General features: G+C 48.1%; 1 protein-coding gene across 4 annotated transcripts in view; it reads right to left on the bottom strand.

Annotated features, from left to right (window-relative positions):
* SETD7 (SET domain containing 7, histone lysine methyltransferase) overlaps positions 1–16,330 on the bottom strand; it is a 28,187-nt gene extending 11,857 nt beyond the window's left edge. For 3 of the 4 annotated variants that reach the window (XR_014851506.1, XR_014851505.1, XM_085057639.1), the window contains exons 1-3: positions 16,227–16,330; positions 11,327–11,456; positions 578–779 (exon numbers count right to left, since the gene is read on the bottom strand). Coding sequence is in view for 2 of the 4 variants with exons in the window: in XM_085057639.1 (XP_084913765.1) it covers positions 578–779; positions 11,327–11,456; positions 16,227–16,287 (393 nt within the window). In the remaining 2 variants the exon portion in view is untranslated. Of the gene's footprint in view, positions 1–577; positions 780–11,326; positions 11,457–15,710; positions 15,850–16,226 lie in introns of those variants that run through there. The other variant, XM_085057640.1, reaches the window with a different exon arrangement.
* Between the last annotated feature and the right edge of the window lie 1,818 nt (positions 16,331–18,148).

The following is an 18,148-nucleotide window of genomic DNA, read 5'->3' as shown; positions in this document are numbered from 1 at the left end:
AGACATACTATTTTTATATTACATACAAATTATATATAAATGCACTTCCAAGGGGCTGAGTCTCCTGGAAGATGAAAATGGTGGAGGCATCTTGCAGTCTCACTGAATCACATCTACTGGGTGAACATTCAACACCAAAACCTTCTAACTTTGTGTAGGATTATCCAAAATCAGAATGCACAGATCTTTTACCCAGATCTTTGTGTCCTGATTTTTGGATAGCTGGGTCATGATGTGTCGCTGTTGAGCCGCTAGCAGAGAAAAGGACTCGGGTTCTCAGTGTAGCAAGAAAGAGATGACTTTATTATTTTGATTTCAGCTTATATAGACTTTTCAGAGGTCACTCAGATTGGTCAGTCAGAAATCTCCCCCTAGGCCTGATTGGCCAGGCCTGAACTGTCTAAATCTCAAGACACTGTTTTTAATAACATCCAAACTTTATCTTTGTTTATAAAACACAGAAGTAGTTCTCATGGGAAAGACCTGTGCTAGCCACAATGATGGGTGTTTGTTTCAGCTGGGAAAGAAAAGAAAGGTACATGATTCAACAATAAGGAGAGCAGGCGGTCAGGTTTACCGGGTAATAAATCCAACAGACTCCATGTCGGATGTTGTCTTTATACTGCCCTTTAAATATCAGCCGCCCGTCGCTGTCGTACTCCTGGGCTGGGCCATTCAGCTCTCCATCCACGTAGATGCCATGAAGGACCACTCCATCCTCGTAGGTGTAGATTCCCTGGCCTTGCAGGGCATCATCAACATAGTACCCTTCCAGAGTGCTGGTGAAAGAAAGAAAACAGCAGTGGAACACTGTTCACCTCAAAGCCTCACCCAAAGCCTCAACACACTGGAAAGCCAAGACAAAAACCACAAATTTGTTTCTATGGAGCTCCAGAGGCAGGAAACAACTTACAGCACCCTTTCCTCAGGGTGTGCTGCACAGACACAGCATCACTCATCTCAGTCACGTACTTGGCATTTTCTGTAGGCTGAAATAGTCGGCAAATGGACAGTCCTGGTCAAAGGAGGAATTTCTGCTCAAGCAGACTTCTCTCACATTAGGATTTTCTACCTACTGTGTGTGGACCTTTATTGCTATCTCTCTGGCAAGATGAAATTGAGCTGCTGTACTGATGAACCATGACAGGGCATGAACTGCAACCTGCCACAGTTCAGTGTCAGCTACCCAGCAATACACTTAGGAGCCATTTGTACAAGTCCTGCTAAAAGCAGTCATTTTTCATTTATTTCTCTTAAAAGGGAACACAGCCTGTCAAACAGAACTAGTGCTGTGCTTGGATTTAAAACAAAGAAACATTTCACTTTGGTTTTGTCTTGCAAATCCTTTAGAATCACCATAAAAGAGGGTCTATTCAGTTATTGCTTCCTCATGTTAGAATTAGCATAAGGGAACACAACTTGCTTAGCTTTTACGTCAGCATACTTAGCTAACAGCCAGTTGTCAACATACATATGTTTTCACTGCAGAATTCTTTTTCAGATGCAGACATCTAAGGTATAAGCCCGAACAGTGTCTGTGAGCAGATGACACTAGATTTTTACAAAACAGATTTGCAAGAGTTGTGGAAGGAATGTTTTTTCATAACTCACTTTCTCATTTCTCAAGCTTCATGCTCTGTTTTTACCCAACTTTGGCAAGCTGGCTGAGGTTTCCATGTGTCCTAGGTTGCAATATAGATGTAGTTAAGTATTCTATTACCACCAGCTGTGGGCCGTTAGCTGCTATCACCTGCTAATGACCCACCCCGCATGACAGGCAATGGGCCTTCAGGGACCCACCGTGTGACTCATGGACTTATCTCATCCCATTGTGGGATGCTCTGCCCAGGAGGGAGGAACCAGGTGCTCCCACCTGGATATAACCTGGCCTTGGAACTACCTGAGCTAGCCCTGTCTACTGGGTTCCCAGAGGACGAGAGCTACCACTGGATCTTCAGCTGGAGACTAGACCTTCACAGGATCACCGCTTCAACTGGACTACTTCAGTTGGACTGCTACTACCACCCTAACAGGGTGTTAGGTTGTATCTGACTTTGTCAGTGCTTTTTCTTGTATTATTTCACTTATTTTTAATTTCAATCTTGACTTGTGATCTCCCACTGGTTTGTTTTCAAACCAACACATATTTTGGCGCCCAACGTGGGGCACGACCTGGGGAAACTCAGAAAATCCTATCACCATGATGCTCAGCCTGTCTATGTGGGTAATGTATCTTACCCTTTATATTTTCCCTCAAATGGGAAACTATCTACCCGTTGTATTGCTCCTGTTGCGACCAGGGAATGGCATGAGAATTGCTGTATTGGTTTATTATGCCTATTGCATGGTAACCTGTGAGGCGATGAATACCATTCGGAATATATACTCGACTTTGTCTGCCTGGCCTAACCTGAGCTGCTTCGTCTGGGACCTCCTCAGCAATCGCACCCACCCTCTGGGGCTAGGAGGAGAGAGTGGTTTCTTCCAGCATTTCAGGCCAGGCACAGCCATTTTTGACAACATTGCGTTCTCTCTGGATGCTAGGGATGGCATAATGTTTTTGTCAGTTCTGTTCTCTTTGACCAGCACTGTGTACCTCATGCTGAGAAACAGAACAATACTTGGTGTTGTACAGCGTCTTCTCGAAGAGGAGGAGAAAAGAAACAAGTCAGCAGGCACCACGTCCATGCAAACTGCTACCAAGAGGAAAGGAACCAAACAAGCAGTCAATGTCTCAACACAGACCATTACTGAATCAGAGCAGCCAAAGCCAGTAGCGGTTGCCCCCGTCCAGAAAAAGAAATCAAAGAGCAAATCAGTCCGCACAGTGACTGATGATGATGCGGCAGGACCATCTCACCAAGCAGAAGAGACAGAGCCAGAGATAATCACTTGTTGTAACGTGTGTCCTTCCTGTCCCTGACCCCGCCCCCCTGACCCCTTCTGACTGGATGTGAGTCAGGACCGCCCCCCCATCCCTAGAGATAAAATCCCCAGCCACATCCGGAACGGGCCTCTTTGGTTCTGGACTCATATGGAACCTGCACCCTCCCTTGCCTTCCCTTCCCCCTCCCCAGTCTCCCCATTCCTCCCCTGTTTTCCTCAATAAAAACACCATGCAGACCAGGAACCAAGCAGCTGCCTTTCTAAACCTGCAACGCTTCTACAAGAACCGCGTCTCACCAGCCCCACAGCTCGTGGCCATGCAATGACCATCCTGTGTGTTCCGGTTCTAGGGCAGCCCTCCGCCGCAGCAGGGGGGGCTGCCCTCAGGTTTTGCACTGCTGCAATCACTCGCTCTCTATCCCTGGGGGAGCTGCGTGACCTACGGAGGGAATTCACCCGGCAGGCGAATGAGTCCATCTTGACCTGGCTGCTCCGCATCTGGGACGCCGCAGCTAATGACACCATTCTGGACAGAAGTGAGGCCAGGCAACTGGGATCCCTGTCTCAGGATGTGGTCATTGACCAGGGGATTGGGAAAACCCAGGAAACTCTCAGCCTCTGGCGGCGATTGCTGGCAAGTGTACGGGACAGATATCTCTGCAAAGAAGACCTCCAGATGCACCAAAGAAAATGGAACACAATAGAACAAGGTATCCGATGCCTGAGGGAATTGGCCGTGCTAGAGATCATTTTCTCGGACAACGAGAGATTCCCCAAGAGCCCAGATAATGTCCGGTGCACTTCACGAATGTGGCTAAGATTCGCGCGGCTCGGACCAGAGATATACTCTCGTTACCTGGCAACATTGCAGTGGAGGGAAGGCGAAGACCAGGTGGGCGTGTTAACAAACAAACTGAGAATTTACGAGGACACTGTCACCGCTCCACTACGCCCTCAGGTCTCATCGGTAGAAACAAACCTGGCCGCGCAAGTCCGGAGCTTAATTGAAGAGAGCCACCAGAAACTAAAGAAAGAGCTCAAAGAAGGATTTTTTCATGCCACACCGAAACCAACCAGAGTCTCTGCCATCAGGAGCAGACGTACTCCAGCCAGGGAAAGAAAACAAACTCCACGACGTGACCTCTGGTTTTTCCTGCAGGAGCATGGGGAAGACATGAGGAAGTGGGATAGGAAACCCACCTCCACCTTACCAGCCCGGGTACGTGAATTGAAAACAGAAACATCCACTTCAAGAAGCTCATCTAGGTACAACACTGCCCCAGTCTCTTGTGGACAGAACCCCCGACAGAATGGAAGTGATAATATGACTGATCCTCTTGAAGGGACCTCAGGAACACATTTACAGGAGAAGAACATCGTGCACCAAAAACAGGATTAGAGGAGCCCTGCCTCTAGCCAGGTAGAGGAAAGGGATAATCGGATCTATTGGACTGTGTGGATCCGATGGCCTTGCACGTCTGACCCACAAAGATACACGGCTTTGGTTGACACCGGCGCTCAGTGCACCCTGATGCCATCCAGGTATGTGGGGACCGAATCCATTTCCATTTCTGGGGTGACAGGAGGATCCCAGCAGCTGACTGTACTGGAAGCTGAAGTGAGTTTAACTGGGAACGAGTGGCAGAAACACCCCATTGTGACTGGTCCAGACGCCCCATGCATCCTCGGCATAGATTATCTCAGGAGTGGATATTTCAAAGACCCAAAGGGACATCGCTGGGCTTTTGGGATAGCAGCCGTAGAGACGGAAGACATAAGACAACTGAATACCATGCCTGGTCTCTCAGACAACCCATCTGCTGTGGGACTACTGAGAATTGAAGAACAGCGGGTACCAATCGCTACAGCTACAGTGCACCGCCGGCAATACCGCACTGACAGAGACTCTGTGGCCCCCATCCATAAGATGATTCGGGAACTGGAGAGCCAAGGGGTGGTCAGCAAGGCTCACTCACCCTTTAACAGCCCCATATGGCCAGTGCGTAAGTCCAGTGAAGAATGGAGACTGACAGTGGATTACCGTGGCCTGAATGAAGTCACACCACCACTGAGTGCTGCTGTACCGGACATGTTGGAACTTCAGTACGAGCTGGAATCCAAGGCAGCAAAGTGGTATGCGACCATCGACATTGCCAATGCCTTTTTCTCCATTCCTCTGGCAGCAGAGTGCAGACCTCAGTTTGCTTTCACCTGGAGAGGTGTGCAGTACACGTGGAACCGACTGCCCCAGGGGTGGAAGCACAGTCCCACCATCTGCCATGGACTGATCCAGGCTGCACTGGAAAAGGATGAGGCTCCAGAACATCTGCAGTATATTGATGACATCATTGTGTGGGGGGACACAGCAACGGAAGTATTTGGGAAAGGAGAGAAAATCATCAGAATTCTCCTGGAAGCCGGTTTCGCTATAAAAAAGAGCAAAGTCAAAGGGCCTGCCAAAGAGATCCAGTTCCTGGCAGTAAAGTGGCAAGACGGACGGCGTCAGATTCCTTCTGAGGGCATCAATAAGATCACCGCGATGTCTCCACCAACCAACAAGAAGGAGACGCAAGCTTTCCTAGGCACCATAGGCTTTTGGAAAATGCACATCCCTGAGTACAGCCAGATCGTGAGTCCTCTCTACCTCATAACCCGCAAGAAGAACGATTTCCACTGGGGCCCTGAACAGCAGCAAGCTTTCACCCAGATCAAACGGGAGATCGCTCATGCGGTAGCCCTTGGCCCAGTCAGGACAGGACCAGAGGTAAAGAATGTGCTTTACTCTGCAGCTGGGAGCCATGGTCTGTCCTGGAGCCTTTGGCAGAAGGTGCCTGGTGAGACCCGAGGCCGACCACTGGGATTCTGGAGTCGAAGTTACAGAGGGTCTGAAGTCAACTACACTCCCACCGAGAAAGAAATCTTGGCAGCTTACGAAAGAGTCCAAGCCGCCTCAGAGGTGATCGGCACAGAAACACAACTTCTCCTTGCACCCCGACTGCCAGTGCTGGGGTGGATGTTCAAGGGAAGGGTTCCCTCTACCCACCATGCCACTGATGCCACGTGGAGCAAATGGATTGCCCTCATCACACAGCGCGCCCGTATTGGAAACCCAAATCGCCCTGGGATTCTGGAAATTGTAACAAACTGGCCTGAAGGTGAGACTTTTAAATTATCTTCAGAAGAAGCAGAGGAGCAAGTAGCACGTGCCGAGGAAGCACCCCCGTATAACGAGCTGCCGGAGAGTGAAAGATGCTATGCCCTCTTCACCGATGGTTCCTGCCGAATTGTAGGTGCAGATCGGAAATGGAAAGCTGCAGTATGGAGCCCCACACGACAAGCTGTACAGGCTACCGAGGGACAAGGTGGATCGAGTCAGGTCGCAGAGCTTAAAGCCATCCAACTGGCTTTGGATATTGCCGAACGAGAGAAATGGCCAAGGCTCTATCTCTACACCGACTCCTGGATGGTAGCCAATGCACTGTGGGGATGGTTAGATCGCTGGAGAAAGGCTAACTGGCAGCGCAGAGGAAAACCCATCTGGGCTGCTGAGATTTGGCAGGACATTGCCACCCGAGCAGAAAAGCTGACCGTGAAAGTTCGACACGTGGATGCACATGTAGCTAAGAGTCGGGCTAATGAAGAGCATTGTAACAATGAGCAGGTGGACCGAGCTGCCAAGGTGAAAGTGTCACAGGTGGATCTGGACTGGCAGCACAAAGGAGAGTTATTTCTAGCTCGTTGGGCCCATGATGCCTCTGGTCATCAAGGGAGAGATGCGACATACAGGTGGGCTCGTGACCGAGGGGTGGACTTGACCATGGACAACATCTCACAGGTCATCCACAGCTGTGAGACTTGTGATGCAATCAAACAGGCCAAGCGGGTGAAGCCTCTGTGGTATGCTGGACGATGGTCAAAGTACAGGTATGGGGAAGTATGGCAAGTTGACTACATCACACTTCCCCAAACCCGCCAAGGAAAGTGCTACGTGTTGACCATGGTGGAAGCAACCACGGGATGGTTAGAGACCTACCCTGTGCCTCATGCTACTGCCCAGAACACCATCTTGGGTCTGGAAAAGCAAGTCCTGTGGAGACATGGTACCCCTGAGAGAATCGAGTCTGACAATGGAACCCATTTCAAGAATGGCCTCATAAGCACCTGGGCTAGAGAACACGGAATTGAATGGATATACCACATCCCCTATCACGCACCACCTGCCGGGAAAGTTGAACGGTGCAACGGACTACTTAAGACAACTTTGAAGGCACTTGGCGGGGGAACCTTCAAAAATTGGGAACTGAACTTAGCAAAGGCCACCTGGATGGTTAACACAAGAGGTTCTATCAATCGAGCCGGTCCTGCCGAGTCCGAACCTCTGCACACAGTGGATGGAGATAAAGTCCCTGTGGTACACGTAAGAGGTTTCTTAGGAAAGACTGTTTGGATTAGTCCCACCTCAGGCAAAGGCAAACCCATCCGTGGAGTGGTTTTTGCCCAAGGACCTGGTTATACTTGGTGGGTGATGAAGGCAGATGGGGAAAACCCGTTGTGTACCACAAGGAGACCTTATCTTGAGTGAGAACTCTGTAGATGGTAATAGAATAAGGGGTGGATAATGTCCTAGGTTGCAATATAGATGTAGTTAAGTATTCTATTACCACCAGCTGTGGGCCGTTAGCTGCTATCACCTGCTAATGACCCACTCCGGATGACAGGCAATGGGCCAACTGTTAGCTGTTACCAGCTGCTAATGACCCACCCCGCATGACAGGCAATGGGCCTTCAGGGACCCACCGTGTGACTCATGGACTTATCTCATCCCATTGTGGGATGCTCTGCCCAGGAGGGAGGAACCAGGTGCTCCCACCTGGATATAACCTGGCCTTGGAACTGCCTGAGCTAGCCCTGTCTACTGGGTTCCCAGAGGACGAGAGCTACCACTGGATCTTCAGCTGGAGACTAGACCTTCACAGGATCACCGCTTCAACTGGACTACTTCAGTTGGACTGCTACTACCACCCTAACAGGGTGTTAGGTTGTATCTGACTTTGTCAGTGCTTTTTCCTTGTATTATTTCACTTATTTTTAATTTCAATCTTGACTTGTGATCTCCCACTGGTTTGTTTTCAAACCAACACACCATGGGAAAATACATTACCGTAAAAGCCTTGGTGCACACCAGATACAAAACAAGAAGGAACAGGAAAACTATTTTACTTTTCAGTCAAATGAATTTCTTGATCCAGGTTGTTACAGAGCTGCACAGATAGCAACGGTACTACAGCATAGGGAAGGAGCAGGGCAGATGAAGGAACCACCAGAAATCAGTGCCCTTACTTGACTATAAATGATGCCACTTTCCCCTCTAATTTATCACAGATCACTAGATTTAAATTCCATTGTAGTGACAACACACACAGCATCCACGCGTAGGATTACTCTTTAAAAGAGGCAGCTACCCCCAGTTTATGTAATGAAAAACACCAAAAATCCCATCTTGTTACCTTCAATTGCACTAGTTGAAGTTAAAACATTGCTAAATTACAACAGTGCTTCAGCCCTGGAAAGAATATATTTTCTTTTACTGTAACTCAAACTTCTATGTTTTCTCTCTTTGTATTAAGCTCCAAACAGTGTCCAAAAGATCCATCTCATCTAACGAAATCAAGTTTGCCTAAAAAGTCAGGTTCTCTGAAAATTTTATGCTGTTCACAGTTTCTGAGTTATTTCCACCCTGCTCCCCCCTTGCCTCTTTTTAAGCTCTCAAAGTATGGTGTCTGCAGCCAGACACAATAATTGCAACTAAGACCTGACCAGCACAAAGAGGAATAAATAGCTTCTGTGTCCTCCATAAGCAAAACCTTGTTAACACAAACCCTGAGCTAGCCTGTATGTCTCTGGTTTGCTTCTCATATGATCATACTTCTGACAACATGAAGTTTTACTAAAAGTCAAGATTTATCAGATGTACCATCTTCCCATTATCCACTATGCCTAAAAGGGATTGAAGATACTCCTTACCTAAAAATTAAACCAGTGATATGAGCTGGTTTATATGAGCTGGAGAAAATACTTACTGCAATATCCTTCCAGGGATTAAGTTAGTATCGATAGAGACTGATCCACTCATCTCTCGCTACCTCTATCCCATGTATTGGCATATATTGAAAACTTTTTCCCTAAAAATAAGTTTTCTATTGTGTTCTGGGAGATGTAAGCTTATAGGAGTTTCCAACCAAGGAGGAAGGGCAGTTGCAGCTCTGTGCCAAGCACGGCTCTCATGCCTGCCTTTATAGTGCAAAGTGTTCTGCAAAGTACACTCCAGAAGCACTGACACCAAGGAAAGTTCAAGCACACAATCCAAAATAGGGAGTATGCCAGAGGTGAAACGTCTCTCTCTTAAAGAATATGCTGCGGTTTGTTGCATTTTTTTGAAGGGAGAGGAAAAAACCAACTGATATTGCATTCCAGGTTTCCACTCCCTTAAATGATCAACAGGAAGGAGGAAGCTATGCCAGTAAAGGGAAAAGTTTGTACTGACCAAACAAGGCAGCCAGGCAGCCAGTCCTATTGCCCAACACTCAAAAAATGAGAATGCTTACACTGCAGCCAGTCCTGTATTTGACAGGACTCAGCTGCTCCCCAACAACAGAGCTACAGCAGTACAGTTGTCAGCCTGCAAGGGAAACAGAGCCAGGAGCGCTGAAACCAGCTAGCTGACTGCACAGGATTCTGCAAAGGGAGAGGAGTTTTAAGATATTTTGGATATTTATTGCTCATTTTCATGAGCACTCAGCCTGGCCCATGGCACAGTTAATGGAAACAGGGTGTCCTGTTTTATGCCAGGTCATTCTTATGACACATCATGATTCCAGAACAATCCATTTCAGAGAGCAACTTAGTCTTGCTAGCTGGGAATAGCTAGATAAATTACATCCTCAGTAATTAGTCACTGCTCAGTTAAGGCTACTTTAGCTAAATTAAAATATATAGTAGTTAATGAAAATATTCCATTTTCCAAAAACACATTGTAGTCTATTTTTGCATATTTTCATTCTGCTAGTTCCTGAAGTAATCAGTGGACAACTGTTCCATTTTTTTAAAGGGTTATGAAAATTGAGAGAGACAAAAAAAAAAGAGAGAAGAGTTGGCAACACTGAAGCAGTACAGAAAAGGCTCAGGAGCGACCTGACTTTTCCCACTGAACACTGCGTGTACTCTGGATTGCATGGAGAAGGAGGAGCCCTACAAACAAAACAGTGGGTCAGTTCCTCTGACTGTACAATCAGCAACTACTCTGCTGAGATCATCTAGCAGCACAGAAGTGTTATGTACGTGTCCATAGAGACACTGTCTGACAATTTAAAAAAAAAATAGCTATTTTAAAGAAGTCGGCTGCTGGGCAGTAGTGATTTTCAGTTACTCAGGGAAGATTTAGTAAGTCCATTACCAACAACAGTGGGGATTTTTCTTCATCCAGGCTTGGAGGCCTGATCACTTTCTGCATAACTGAATAAATATATTATCTTTCTCATGAAAAAAACCACAATCCCCAGTATGAAACAAGTGCAAAGGCAAGTACAGACAAGGAGCTGACTCACTGAGACAGCACAATACCTCTGCTCCTGCTCAGAACTTTGCTGAGCAGTAGACCCAGCACAACTGCCAGTTTAACAGCTGCTATTCATAGTGTCACCAACAGCTGCAAAGCCATGAAGAATCATGTCATTTTATACATCTGCTGCTCCCTCAGAGGAAGTTCTGAGCAACTGCAGACAGGAATGCTGCAGTGGTGGTGGGGGGAAGATGTACAAGGTGTTCATAGGCACAGACTAGCCCGATTTCACTGTCACAATTCCCAGTGGAAAGAGGAGAAATTATAGGGGCTTTTCTGAAAGTAAATCAGGCCACAAACAACTTGCAGAGGATTGACTAGAGTTGCTAACAAACCTGTATTTAACTCAGTCATTTAACTGCTAAACAATTTGACCAAGCAGAGAGCAAGCCTCTCCGTCAAGGTCCTACATCTGTGTGTGTGGGCCAGCTGCACTCTCTGTGTAGAGTAAAAGCAAAGTAAGGCAAAGAATTCAACCTGCAATTATGAATCTTAATGTCCAAGTCATTGTCAGCATGGTTTTCAATAGTTCTGACCACCTCCCATTTCTTAGGATTTCTAATTAGCTGATAACTTCACAGTGCTAAAAGTAAAGTTATGAGCATAACCACTGCATTCTCCCTCCAGGAAACAACTACAGGCACATCATTACACACAAAGCCCCCACAGGAATGGCTACAGCAGCAGTAAACTTTCCAGCTACAGTTTTTAATGAGAAATCTTATCCAGAAACTCAGCAGCACACAATCAATGTAGATTAGTTTTGCATCGCTACAAGCAGAAGGAAGAATACAGAAGAAAAATCAAAGAGTCAGAGAGTACCTTCCATCAAAAAAGAAGAATTTGCCGCGACCATTCTTTTCTCCATGCACGAAGTTTCCTTCAAATCTGTCTGTTGATGAATAGGTTACTGTACAGAATCCATGTGGCAGCCCATCGTCATCTAGATGCCCTGAAATAAAATCCAGACAAAGAGCAACGGAGCACATTAATTATTATACAAAATTTCAAACCTGCTCTCATTATGTAGCTGGTTGAAATGCAGTAGCTCCTTAGTACAAAACAGTAATTTGATCATTGCTGTTAGGAACAGTGATCAGAGATTCTGTACATCTGATGTTTGTACTTGTGTAACACATAGCTTAAAATAAAAATAAAGGGATAAAAGAAATGTGATGAGAAACAGAAGAGAATAATAACCAAAAATTGTTTCTAGAAGAAACAAGGTGTATATTATTCTAACTTGTATTAATATACATCTTCAAAAGTATAACCATTCTTTATCTAAAACATGTATTTATGGGTGAGAACAGGATAAGAAGAGGTTTGATTTTTTTCTTTTGCTAAATACATGCCTTATGATACTGTGGGTGTGCCACCCTGCATCTATATCCACTGGAATTCCAAGAAATAAAAGTATGCAAATATCCATAATGCTGTGCCCTTGAAATATGTCAGTCAGCTTGGTATTTAATATTTCAAATGTTGTTCTCCAGGGCCTTTCTGATGCATTCACTTTATATCCTGTTCCCTCCCCTAGCCATATCTGTTTTCTCCATTACAGCTGTTGCACAGAGGGAAAGGAGAAACAACGCACTTGGATCCTCACCTGCATGGTTTGTTTCACTGAATATGACTGCCCAACTCTACTAAGGTAAAGCATAATAAGGTTCCTATTGCATCTCTAACTGCCTCTTCAAAGCCAAAGGAAAATGACAGAAAAGTGTTTTAAACAATGGTTATTGCCTGGTTTAGCCATGTGAGCTCTGGCTACAGAGCTCAGCAGGGCTGCTCTCAGCACAGGGACACATCTGAGCGGGTGTTAGAGCTCCCACAGTGACATTTTAGCAGGTATAAATTTTGCACAAAAGCTGTCAAATAAATAACAGCTAGCCTATATTTATGTTCTTCCAGGTTTCTAACTAAAACATTACCTCTGATTCCCCTGGTCTCCCGGTGATGCATACACAGCCTATTAGAGATGAGAGACAGTACATGCATTCACTTCTACAGGCTTTGCATCAAGCTCTTCACTAACCAAATCTGCCCTAAACTGAAAAGGTTCATCACACATACCGAAAGGCAGAAACAAACTTCAGTGTGAGGGGGACTGGTTTACAGCCCAGGCTGATGCAGGCAACAAGAGGCACTTCAGTACTACCAGACCCTGAGTCCTGTGCCCAGAGAGGGAACAAGCTGTGAAGACTTCACTGAGTATGGAAATGCACCTAGAAAGATGTACAGGAGAAACCAACAGCAAGGAATCTGAACTCATCCAAGAGCCAGGATTCCCTCCTTCACCCTGCCCGTGCATGCTCCACAAAGCTTCTCTCGCACCTGCACATCACTGTGCTCTCACTTCAAATCCCCAGTCCAAATTACATTGAAAACAATTAAAAGTTTAAGAAGTTAGTAAAACCAATCAGGCACTGCTTATCAGTTCAAAATGAGAGAAATAATAGAGCAAAAAGAGAGAACAAAAGGTGGAAGGAAAACAGCTCTATCACTAAAGGCTTTTAATTACTTTGAAGACGACCCCTTTAAACAGAAGCTGCTCTTTCCAAAGAGAATAAAGGCTTTTCCCCCCTTCCATTCTGTCAGGACACCCTTTTTTGTAGAAAGGACAGGTTTTAGCAATTATGTCAATTTTAAATGAAAGATCACAAACATTTCTGGTGTGGACTCCTCTTTTAGACCAAAAACTATGTCAACATTTATATTTTAATTAAAAGCCTTTTTAATTAAAAGCTTTATCAATATAGGAAGGGTACACTGGTATAAGTTAACAAACTCTAAACAATACAATACCAGTTTCCTCCTCACTACAGGGGCAAAACTTTTAAACACTTGGATTTTAAAAATATACTCTATTTTCGTATAATAATAATGATACATAATAGTATTAAAAAAATACCCAAAGCAACAACAACAAAACAATCCCTTGCAAATCCCAGAAATAGTTCTCTGTGACTATTCAGCTTTGTCAAGATTTTGCTGGAATGCAAAGTCCAACACAAAAGCTGCCATGCTCATACCACAGAACATGTCAGGACTTTTGCACAGTAGGATACAGATTACCTCGGAGATCCAAATGGTCAGCTTTAATCCAATGGCCTCTATATAGGGTCTTAATCTCAGCCACAATACAAAGAATCCAATTATTCTAATATGTTAGAAATTTCTCCTTATTAAAAAAAGTAAAACCATCCCTCCACCACTGCAACAAAACAAGAAACATACAGTCTCTCTCAATTAACAACACCGGGAAATAAAGCAATTTCAAGTTTTGTAACATAAATGCAACTTCTGTATAGCTGAGGCTTTCGGCTCTAATTCTGTTTCAGATTAAGTCAATGGAAAAAATCCGCAGTATTTCATGGGGAGCAGTGTGTTCCACTTTCCTTTCTCACTACTCTCCTCCATTTGCAAAAATAAACCCAAAACGTCTAAACATATTTTTTAATTACTGTAAAACCTCACTTTTGTTGCTTCATTAAGGGTCACTCAAGATTTCCTCTTAAACTCAGATGACTAACTTTTCAAGAAAAGGAATTACCCTAATAGGGGCTAGCTCACAGTGGGGTCACTTACCGAAATCACTGATGTATACAAATCAAAGATAAAAGCCCTTTACTGTCAGTATTCCTATTACTTAATAGATGACATACAATATGCATCATCAGTAAAAGATTCCGGCCACAAAGATGCCAGATGGATGTTTGGGGGATAACTACAATACACCAACCTCCCCCCTATAAAAATAAAAGAAAGTGCTGATTTCTATGATATTTCTAACTTCATTTGAGGAAGTGCAAAATCCTATTCACCTCCAAGGAGCACCCTGCTTCTGTCTTGCTCAGAAAAACACACACCTTTATATACACTGCTGAGTAAAAGATACTTAAAAAATTTATTTCCTTAGCTCATAGAAATGCCAAACAAATCCAGGATACAGCAGAACACTTTATCTATGATGTAAGGATGAAAACCACGACTACAAGTGCAATCCACAGACTTGAGGAGTGGGCAGGAAGGACAGTGGAAAACCCCATCTGTTAGGGCACAGAGCACACTCCATTCATAGCAGCGCCTCACTCCCCTCACACCCATGTTCTACACAACAAAGCTTCTCCTTGGCTCCGACACCACATACCTAGACAATAAATCCAGCCCCGAGCAGCAGCTGCTCTGCTCTCGCCTGTTGTCACACTAAGCTGCGGAGCATGATGCCTTCTCTGGAGCAACTCGCTGTGAGGCCTATCCCTTCTGTCACAGCAGACACACGGCTAACACGGGCACTACCAGCATCTTGGGCAGCTCCTTGCTCCCTAACAGCTGAAAACGGATTGCTCTTCCCGGCAGACCACGACGGTCCCTGCGAGGAACCTTTGGGGAGCAGGTGCTTTCCCACAGAGATGCCACGCTTTGTCTCCCTGCTCCCAGGCGCCTCACGGGAGGAGAACGTGCTGGGGAGCTGCATCCCTGCCTCCTAAGGTTTCCATCAACACATCACTTCCAGAAGGCAAGTGCTTCTGGATTTAGAACTCTTTCAGGATTAGTTCTCCACACATGAGAGGTGAGCATACACAGGGTGTATATTGGCTATAAGGTGGCCCGCCCCGCTCCCATACGGATGGCTGCAGCCCTGCTGCCCATGGATATGGCCACAGAGTCTTCTTGGAGTCGCTCCTTCTTACCCCTTCTCCATTTGCACGCATGACTGCAGCCCTGGCTCCCTGGGCTCTCCCCAAGGATGAGCACCCCCCGGTCCCTCAGCAGCCGGGGGAAGGACTGGGCACCAACCGCCACGCCCGGGAGAGTGCGAGCTGCGGGCCAGCGCCCGCACGGGGGCACGGCAGCGGCAGAAAACCACGGTCATGAGTTTATTTTTGACAGTAAGAGCCGTGCAGCCGCCATCCCCGCGTCCGGGCTCCGCAGCCTTCCGCCGTGGCCGGAGCGCTCGGTGACGGGCGGCAACCAAAGCTCCCGCCCGGTACCGGCGCCAGCGCGGCCCCGGCTGCCCCCGGCCGAACTCCGCCACGTGCGCGGCCTCGGCCCGCCCGTTGCATAAGCCCTCTGATGTCATGCGCTGCCGCCCGGCCCCGGGCGCCCAGCTCCGACCGCCGCCGCCGCCCCGCATCCCCAAAGCTCCCGCAGCAGCGCCCGGCGCCGACGGGCCCCGCTCCCCGAGCCGCGGGGCACGCACCTTCCACGATCTCCTCCAGCGTCTCCTCGTCGCTGTCCATGGCAGCGGCGGCGGCGGGCGCGGGCGAGGCGCAGCCGCGGTTCCGCGGGCGGGCGCGCGCGCTCCGCCCCGCCTCCTCCCTGCCCAGGGGGAGGGGCCGACGCCTGGCCCCGCCCCGGAGAGTGACAGAGCGCCCGGCCTGGCCCCGCCCTGGAGAGTGACAGAGCGCCCGGCCGGCGGCTCAGCGCTGAGGGGACGGGAGCGGTGGAGGTTCCGCCCCTCGGGACAGTGGCGCCGGAAGTCCAGCGTTAGGCCGCGGCTGCTTCCGAATGACCCCACCCATGGCACTGAGGGCATGACAACGCCAGCCCACCCAGCGCTGGCCCTCCAGCGCACTCTGTCCTGTGCATCCATCGGCCCGCTGACCCCGACTGGGGTTGCTGCAGTTCACCTCCCAAAGCCGGCCTCGTTCGGCCTCGAGAGTCCCCGGCAGCGCCAGGACGCTCCTTCTCCCTTCCCACACCAGGGACTGCTGACCTGCTGCTCCTACCACAGAATCACCGAATATGCGGAGTTGGAAGGGATCCACCAGCACCATCGAGTCCAGCTCCTGGCCCTGCCAGCAGCATCCCAAAGAACTACACCCTGTGCCTGAAAGCACTGTGCAAATGCTTCCTGAACTCTGTCAGACTTGGTGCTGTGACCACCTCCCTGGGGAGCCTGTTCAATCTGCTCAACCACCCTCGGGGTGAAGAACCTATTCCTGACATCCAGCCTAAACCTCCCTTAACACAGCTTCAGGCTGTTTCCTCGAGTCCTGTCACTGGTCAGGAGAGTGAAGAGATCAGTACTTGCCCCTCTGCTTCCCCTCGTGAGGATGCTGAAGACAACACTGAGCTCTTCCCTCAGTCTCCTCTTTTCCAGGCTGAACAGACCAACTGACCTGAGCCACTCCTATGGCTTCCCCTCAAGTCCCTTCACCATCCTTGTGGCCCTCCTCTGGACCCTCCCCAAGGGCTTAATGTCTTTTTTATATTGTGGCACCCCAAAGTGCCCCCAGCACTGGAGGTGAGGCTGCCCCAGTGCAGAGCAGAGCGGGACAATCCCCTCCCTTGCCCGGCTGGCGATGCTGTGCCTGATGCCCCCCAGGACACAGCTGGCACTGCTGGCTGCCGGGGCACTGCTGACTCACATTCAACTTTGCACTGACCAGGACTCCTGGGTCCCTTTGCAGAGCGTTGCTCTTCAGCCTCTCATTCCCCAGTCTGTCTGTCCATCCAGGGTTGCCCCATCCCGGGTGCAGAATCCAGCACTTGCCCTGGTTAAACGTCTGTCGGGGGTTGAGAATTTCTTCCCATTCCTGTTACTAAGCAACAAATAGTCCGATGTTTAGAGTGATCAAGTCTTTTGTAAAAGACAAAAGCTAGGTTTTTGGGCAGGGCACAGTAAGGGAAGAGCCGGCCCTGGGAAGGCTCTCTCGTGGTTCGGACGCTGAGGGTAGAGGCTGCTGGCTCTTTGCTTTCCAGCTGCTACCAGAGGATATCCAACTGTGCCCTGTTTCTCTTCCCTCCTGGCTGGGTGAGCTTTGATTCAACTTTTCTTCCCACTGGGAAGGGCGCGTTTCCCCGGGCTGCGTTTTCCCGCAGCTGCCACCGGGAGAGTCCGGCTGCCTCTGCTGCCTGCCCCTGCCCTCTGCCACACGAGACCGCGGCGTCTGCTGTGACTGCAGAAATCTTTGCTACCTCGCTGCTAGCCGGGAGGGAGCCAGTGCCTGATCCTGCCTCCCTGCTTTCTGCCGCTCCGACCTCCTGGCTGCCTGCTTTCTCAGCCTGTCCGCCATCATCCAGCTGCCTGAGGCTGACCTGACCTTGCGCCACAGCGCCACCTGCAGCCGCTCGGGAGTCATCGCACCTGCCCTGCCCGGCCAGGAGCTCAACAGCGCCCCTGCTGCTTGCAACCGTGATTACACCACACGGGAAAAGGCTTGGCAGCTCCCAAGTTACCTGCTATTGGTTTTCTGGTTCTAGTTGTGGTTGCTATTGTTATTGTTTGTTTATAGATACTAGTAAAGAACTGATATTCCTTTTTTCCCATGCTTTTGCCTGACAGCCCTTGATTTACAAAATTAAATAATTCGGAGGGAGGGAAAAAAGAAAAAAAATCACATTCTCTGTTCTAAGGGAGGGTTTCAACCTCTTTTGGGAGACACCTGTCTTTCAAACCAAGACAACGTCCTACACTTGATGATTGCCAATCTCTCTGATTTGTCAAGGTCTTTCTGCAGGGCCTCTCTGCCCTTGAGGGAGTTGACAACTCTTCCCAATTTACTGTCATCAGCAAACTTAGTTAGTATTCCTTTGAGTCCTGCATCCGGGTCATTAATGAAGATGTTGAAGAGCACATGGCCAAGGATGGAGCCCTGCAGAACCCCATTAGTGACCAGACACCAGCCTGATGTC

This window comes from Lichenostomus cassidix, chromosome 4 (assembly GCF_008360975.1).
Source record: "Lichenostomus cassidix isolate B80296 chromosome 4, HeHo_3.0, whole genome shotgun sequence".
NCBI classification, from domain to species: Eukaryota; Metazoa; Chordata; class Aves; order Passeriformes; family Meliphagidae; genus Lichenostomus; species Lichenostomus cassidix.
The sequence above is the reverse complement of the archived record's forward strand: the minus strand, read 5'-3'. Positions and strand labels throughout refer to the sequence as shown.